General features: G+C 54.9%; 1 protein-coding gene across 4 annotated transcripts in view; it reads left to right on the forward strand.

Moving 5' to 3' along the window:
* Positions 1-7,534, forward strand: part of SH3PXD2A (SH3 and PX domains 2A) — a 232,527-nt gene that overhangs the window by 194,633 nt on the left and 30,360 nt on the right. For 2 of the 4 annotated variants that reach the window (XM_011363791.2, XM_023532744.1), the window contains 2 exons: positions 3,199-3,312; positions 7,395-7,478. In XM_011363791.2, coding sequence (XP_011362093.1) covers positions 3,199-3,312; positions 7,395-7,478 — 198 coding nt within the window. The remainder of the gene's footprint in view (positions 1-3,198; positions 3,313-7,394; positions 7,479-7,534) is intronic. The other 2 variants (XM_011363792.2, XM_023532745.1) reach the window with 1 other exon arrangement.

Raw genomic sequence — 7,534 nt, forward strand, 5'->3', positions numbered from 1 at the left:
ACAACTCTTCTCTGCAGGGCCTGATGCAAGAGTAACCTGAGACTCGAAGCCACACAGCCTAGCTCTGCACATTCGAGGGCTGCAGTGGAAGCTCAAGCCAGTGTTCTTGAGCAAGGTTGGCAGGGAGCACCAAGCCATGAAGATGATGAGTGTCTCAGCCCCAAGTCTGGAGGGTACAGTAGAAGAATGGGATCCTAAGTGCTGCCCTGGGGTCAGGAGATGCGCACAGTCAGCCAATAATGTGACCCAGGCTTCCTGGAATCTTCCGGTGCAACAGATTCTGAGGTGGAAAGGACTCAGGGACAGCCCTGGCATATCCATGGGGCATCCAGGTGGTGTGAGGTGCAGAGCATCATGCCGCCCTACTCATCGGGCACCTCAGCCACACATTCAGCCCCTCAGCAAGTCTGCCCAGCTTCTCCTGCGTGCCAGGCCTGTGCAGCAGAGGTAGGGGGAGGGCCGGGGCTGCCCTGCCCCCGGGCATTTCCCTGTGCCTGCAAGTCCAGATCCATCTCTCCATCCCAGATCCCCAGCTCCTGGAGGAAAGGAGGGAGCAGAATGTACATGGAAGGGTTCCCAAAGGGTAAAGCAAGGAGGAGGGGAGACAATGCCAGCAGGGAAGAGACCTGAATCCTGAGATTATGAGGCCCTTGGAGCCAGAGAGAAAGGTCAATGCAGGTCCCCAAGATGGCCACAGTGAGTGGGAATTTGGGCCGGAATTGCTTACCCAGAGTGATTTGGTGGGTTCCATCCTCACCTGCTGAGGTCTGTGCTAGAAGTTGCCCAGTGGACCGGAGTTTTGTTCTTGACTCATGATAGTGGATCTTCGATAGTGGACTTGACTCATGATAGTGGACCTTCGATCGTAACCCTTGGTGGTTTCTGGGAGGGGATGACATGAGTGAGCACTATCTCAGCTCCAGTGATTAATTATATCAGCTCATTGCAATTAGGAAGTCCAGAGGGGTGGTCTCGTTGTGGGACACCTGGGACCTTAAAGCTCAGATCACGTTAACCAGGGCTGATTCTTACTACCTCTTGACTTTGCTGCTTCTCTTTTGACTTAATTTTTCAGGCCATCTCTTCCCACATACCCCTGCGATTCCTGGCGTATGTGGTACTTGGGGTTAGATCACCAAGCACCCATGTCAGTTCCTAAAAAACCCCTGAACCATTACAGTGTCCAGGGAGATGACAGACCAATCAGAAGATGTGCCCGCTCCTGCGGTCAAGGAGGCAGAGCCACATGGCACAAAGCCCCGTGAAATGGGGGCCCTGTTCCGTGACCTCCACTTGGGCTCTGTGGAGGAACGCCAGGGGCTGGTGCTGTTGGTGTTCCTGAACGTGCTCCTCCAGAGGCTGAGAGAAGCGGAGAGAGATCCCAGGCAGAGTTCCCTGCAAAGTCCACACCCTCTGGCTTCTTGGGAGTCTGTATGAGCCACAGCCACACTGTTGTGGCCTGGGCTTCAGAGAGGGTGGTGCCACTGTTCAAGGCCCCTGCGTGGTGGGCCCAGAATGTACAAGTGCTGTGGGCGTGATGAAGGTGGCCCCCCACCCATCCCCTCAGGGGAAAGACAAGGGAATTGACCTGAATCTGGCTGAAGGAGGGAAGGAAGGTGTGTACCCCAGGTTCTAGAAGGGCAATGACCCAGCCAAGTCCCCTCAGCCAAGTAGGCTTGGCCCTCAAGAGTATGGACCCCTCGTTCAGGGATTTTTCTTTTCCTTTTTTTTTTTTTTTTCCTTTTTTTAAGCAGTTTTAGGTTCACAGCAAAATAGAGCAGAAAGTACAGAGGTTTCCCATATCCCCCGCCCCGACACATGCATAGACTCCCCCAGTATCAACATCCCCATGAGAGTGGTACCTCGTTACTAGTGATGAACATAAATATTGACGCATCCTAATCACCCGGATTAGGTTTACGTTAGGGTTCGCTTGGTACTGTACATTCTGTGGGTATTGACAAACGTATGATGACGTGTATCCATCATTACGGTATCATACAGATGTTACGGCATTTCATGGGCTTTGCAGAGCTGCAAGCAGAGAGTTGTGGAACTCCCCGGAGAGGGTGGGGAGCAGTGGGCATTCAAGACTGGATCACGGGCTATTTGCTACCCCAGGCCTGTCACACAGGGCAATGGGGACCTAGTTGAAGTCCTGGGAGATGACCCTGGCTTCTGAGTCCTGTGCAGTGGTGGAGCTTCTTTCTTTACTTCTTCAATGTCATCACAGCAGCCCTCAGGCAGCCTCTTCTACCTCCCAGTGCTCGGCCCTACTGGGAGCACCAGGGGAGCCCCCAGTGTTCCTCCTCCCTGGGCAGCACTCACTGCTGTGGGCAGTGGTGGGGCCTCAGTGCTACCAAGGAGAAGTCCTGGGTCCTTGACAGGAAACTGCAGATTAGGAATTGGTGAGCTCTGTCATGCACAAAACAATTGCTCTGGGGGCAGAAAAGGATCAGAATTGGGTTGGGGCCAAGACGGGATCCTATGAAGAGTAACTTCTAAGAAGGGACCGAAGGCAGTTAGCAGAGTCCCAAGATCTGGGTGCTCGGAGGACTTTGCTCAGCCAGCGTTTGTCTGAATGGTGAATGAATGAACCAGTGAAAGAAGAAAATGAATGAGCCGTTATTATTTGGCCATTGCCGTCAAGGGTCACTCAAGGGTGCAGTGCCCACTTAACTGTGATTGAAATGTTAACACACTTAAGGGCAGCTGAGAGTAGCACCGATGTGGAAATACCACTGACCCGTGATGGGGAAAGGGGAACAGTGACCCTTAGAAATATCCCTGGATGCCTTTGAAGTAGAGAAAGTAGCCAAATTCCAGGCCACACCAGTGGTCCTAGTGGTCCATTGAAAGGCCCTGAATGGTCTGTGTGTTTGGCCAGAGCTCCTTTGGCATTTTCTACAAGTTGACTTCCACATGTCGAACGTATCATTGTTTCAGTTTAATGTTTTAATTTTTTCATTCAGCATTTGTGGAAGTATGCATGGCAGTCCATCGGGCCCTCTTATCAGGAAGCGTGTTGGTCTCCTCTTCTTAGTCAGGCATAGGCTCCTTGAGACTAGATGTGGGCCAGACACTTGCCAGACACCTGGGCTGTCTGGCTCCGTTCCGCCCCCTATTCGTCCAGGCCCCCGCCGCCTCTGCCTTCCTGCTGGGTTCTCATGGCCCTGTTCTCTCTTGTCCCTTCTACAGGCTGGTGGTTTGTGAGCACCTCTGAGGAGCAGGGCTGGGTCCCTGCCACATACCTGGAGGCCCAGAATGGTACTCGGGACGACTCAGACATCAACACCTCCAAGACAGGGGAAGGTAAGGGCCTGCAGGTTGGAGGGAATGCGGTAATGAGACAGGCGCCGAAGCCTAATGCCCCTGGGATCCCCAGGGGTTGGTGCCCGCCCACCCCCGTCCTTGGCCCTGAGAATGAGTCCAACTCCTGGAGGCAGCTTTCTCACTCTTCTCCCTAAAACCATTAGAATCCCTAAAGAGAGCTGGGCTTTGTTCTAGCCCTTTCTTTCTTGATCCGACCCACAAGTTCACTTCCCATCCAGATCTGTTCCCTCTGGCCTTCATGTGGGGCTCAAATTAGAGAACAAATTCCCTTGGGGTGTGGCTCTCACACTTAAGCGACTTTGGGGCAGAGACTAGGGAGAACAGTCTTGGGGATAGAACCCCAAAGCTCCCTCTTCCCCCAGAAGCCCTGGGGTCCTCTGGGGGACCCCACAGAGACCTGCCTTTGCCCCACATTGTGCTCCTTTGTGCAGAGGCAACCCCACTGGGTTGAGTACACACAGTGTCTTCTGTGGATGTGTTGTTCTGCTCAGAGGCCTCTATTCCAGTGTCTTTTTAGCCTGACCAAGAGTGCAGACGTGGAGGTCTATGCGTCGTTTCTCAGTGTTGCAGGCACCAAGGGGTAGCTCCAGTCCCTGCACCATCAGCCTCTTTGATTAACTGTGGCCCAGTGAGGTTTCTCTAGGTCTAGTTGCATTTCAGAGAGCCTGCCCCCTCCCACTCCACTAGCGAGGCACCCCTAGTTCCCGGCCTGCTGCTCCTAATGATTTAGCTATGTGCTTGTCTTCATAAGGCTTGAGGCCTGATCAGCCTACTTTGCCCCATGGTCCTCACCACTGGGCCGCACACTTCTCCATGGCACGTTTTGCTTGTAAGCAACTCTAGGAGCGTGTGTACGTGGAATCAGAGCCCCCACATGAAAAGGCGATGCTAAGAATGTCAGAGCAAAGGTGTTGGGTAGATGATGGAGGAATAAGACATTAAGTGGGCAGAAAAGTCAAGGGAAGGAAAGAACATGAGAGGTATGTGGCCACAGATGCCAGCCTGCTTGGAAGAGAGAGCTATGTTTGGCACAGAACAAGCTGTAGCAGGTTGTAGGGGGCGGGGGGCCGGGGGGAGGGGAGCGTGCACGTGCATGTGCGTACATACCTAAGGTGACCCTCCTTTAAATAGTTTCTTCTGCATGCTTTTGGTAGGACTGTGTGCCAGGACCCCTGGCAGCATTTGGGCAGAGACGCATTCCACCATCACATCTGGGCATCTCCACCCAGCTCTGTAGAAGGGAAACAGCCAGGAAGGACTGAGCACCCGGGCTGAACATGCGAGCCCTTTCCAATAGGGCCTAGTCCCTAGAAATCTGTCACAAGGTGGATGTGCACTTCAGGGCCTGCAACTCTGGTCAAGGGACTGAAATAAAGCATTTACAGGAGGAAGGGTGGGGCTCCAGCTGCCTGCCGAGTAACCGGCATTTAGGGGAAGGATGAATAAGGAGCTGGCGCTTAGCGGGCTGCTTATTTTGGCCTGGGCAGCAGGGAATGGGGGGTGGGTGGTGCGGGGGGTAGGTCTGGAGGTGGCCTGAGCCCGGGATGTCTGGCCTCCACCCCTCTGGCTCTCAGACATGCCCACTTGGATGGTCCCCACTGACCGTTAGGGCGAGCATTCCTGCTGCCAGGACATGGGAGGTTTGGAAGTCATTAGGAGCAGGCATCCGGGAACTAGGGGTGCCTCACACTCACTGGTCTCTGGCAGCCTACTCTGGGGAATACCTGCATCCACAGACAGCCCTGGAGTATGGGGTGGGTGGCCACTGCGGTGTGTCTGTCAGTCTCTCTGCACCTGCAGCCACGTGGCTAAGAGATTAGCTCACCCTGGTTCCCTCTCCAGCCATCTCTACCCCAGCCCCATGGCCATGCCGTCATGGGTCTCCTGCACCCTGTAGCAGAACTTGGAAGCCTTCATCCCAGCGAAGCTTCCCTAATAGCTCGTGCTTTGTTCCTCTGGGAAGAGACAATCGGCAGTTTTGGTTTATTTCTGTTATCAGACATGCTGGCATATGTGTTTGTGTATCTCCTGAAGCCAAGTGTGCAGTATAGAATTCAGAAATGTTAGTAGTAGGAGGTAGGAGGGCTGGAGTGAGGGTAGAAACCCTCTCACCTGCTAACAGTCATGAGGGTCCAAGGCCCACATTTGCAAGATGCTTTAGTGAACTGTCAAATCCATCACATCTCAGAAGTGAGAAAACGCAGGCCCAGAGAAGACCTGTCTCTTCCACAGAGCCCGGGGTCAGTTTGTGGCAGAACCAAGACCAGATCCTGGACCCCTACCTATGTCCCTGTGACCCCCAGCCACCAGCAATAACCTGCCTTCCTCCCTGGTGGGCTTGGCATTGGCACCAGTGAACCCGCTGACGGTCACCCGTGCTGCTGCACCAAGGCCAGGCGTGCCTCCAGTGAACAGGTGCCCCCGCACAAGGCCCTGCCCCTCTGTCCAACCTCCCCATTGCTGGCAGGTCAAGGGGCGCAGAGCTGAGAGGAAGAACAATATCTGGGTGCTGCCCGACACTTAGGTGGCTCAGAGGGCTCCTTACAGCCCTGTGCCTCTGCTTTCCCATTTCTAAAATGGGGAGCGTGCCAACGGCACAGAGCTTCGGTGAGGCTCCAGTGAGATGGTCCTCGTAAATGGTTTAAACTGGGTAAACCCTGACCTGGTCACCAGCTGAAGCTCTTACCCATAGAGGATTCACACACCTGCCCAGGAGTCAGCTATCTGTCTGAGCTCCTCCCAGGCTGGCCTCACGCGGGACCTGACTTAACATTCCACAGAGTCCATTCAGTCTCTTGACTTGTTTTACGCCAAGGCAGGTGGCGTCAGCCCCATTGGCAGATGAGGAAACAGAGGCTTAGAGAAGGACAGCAGCCCACCCGGGGTGACATAGTGACCTGGCTGTGGGGCCTGGACTGAATCCGCACTTCCTAACCTTTTGTCTAGACCTTCTACTTATAAGAAGCAGGTCTAACAGGACACTGTCCTCCTTCCTGGAAAGCAAATAATTCCCAGGAGGCCTTGGTGACATTTGGTTCAGGTGTGTCCAGACAGTTTTACTGTGGCTCTAACTGCCAACCTCCCTCCCCCAGACCCGGGCAGCCTAGCACCCTTCTCCTGCAGTACCAGGAGGTAGGGGCCAGTTGGCACCCTGGAGCCCTGGTCTGCTGTCTGTTCCACCTGGGTGTCCTATAGGAAGGCAGGGGACATCTGGAGCTAGGCCACACAAACAGAGGACCAGCATAGGATGCCACCCCAGAGAGGGTGGTCTGGATGAAAGGGGTCCGGAGCCGTGAGCAACTGGGGCGGCAGGTCCCCTGTCATCAGACAGTCAAGCAGATAACATGTAGAAAGGGAGAAGAACCAAGCCCCGTGGCCTCTGACCCTGTGTGCGCGTCCCTCAGCACCATTTCTTAGGCATCGGCCATGTGCCCGGCCTTATGCCAGGCCCTGGGGATGCAGAGAAACAGTCTTTGCCCTCAACAGACTCGGTCCAGTGGGGACGACAGAGGAAGCAAAGACAATAGCAAGGAAGAGACCCTAAGTCTTTACTGGGCATGTGTGTTCTCCCACACATGGTGCCCGGCTCGTGGTGGTAGGTTCACAAGCAGGACTTGGCGAGTGAGTGGGTGGAAGGTGGGGCTGTAGCCCTGGTGTGGCGAGTCCCCCTCCCCCCGCGGCTAGCACTGCCCAGCAATGGTGGGAGTAGTGGCCTCTTCCTGGGGCCGCAGCAGAGGGTCATCCTTGCACTGGTTGGAGCCAAAGACACTTTTCATCTTCCAGGTGCTGGGATTTTAAATTCTCAGCCCCTCCCAGGCTCAGGGGCATAACCCTCACTTTGGTTGAAATTTTCCCCAGATGCCAGTGATGTCACTTGTCAGCCGTATCTGTCCCCATCCAGCAGGTGTGTGCTGTTGGGTGCTGGTCCAGGTGATAACGGCCTGAAAGTGTGAACCTTCCCTCCCTCCATCCCTGCCCCACCCCATCCCATCTCATCCTCATCTCCATTCTCTCCGCTGGTTGCTGTCGGCCGCGTGTTCCATCGTCATCTCCCACACCAGTGTCCAAGAGACGCAAGGCCCATCTGCGGCGCCTGGATCGCCGGTGGACCCTGGGCGGGATGGTCAACAGGCAGCACAGCCGAGGTGACCTCTGGAGCTGGCTTCTCACCTGCAGCTGCCGCCTCTCTCTCTCTCTCTCT

The sequence above is a fragment of the Pteropus vampyrus genome, unplaced genomic scaffold, assembly GCF_000151845.1.
Source record: "Pteropus vampyrus isolate Shadow unplaced genomic scaffold, Pvam_2.0 Scaffold89, whole genome shotgun sequence".
In the NCBI taxonomy this organism is placed as follows: domain Eukaryota; kingdom Metazoa; phylum Chordata; class Mammalia; order Chiroptera; family Pteropodidae; genus Pteropus; species Pteropus vampyrus.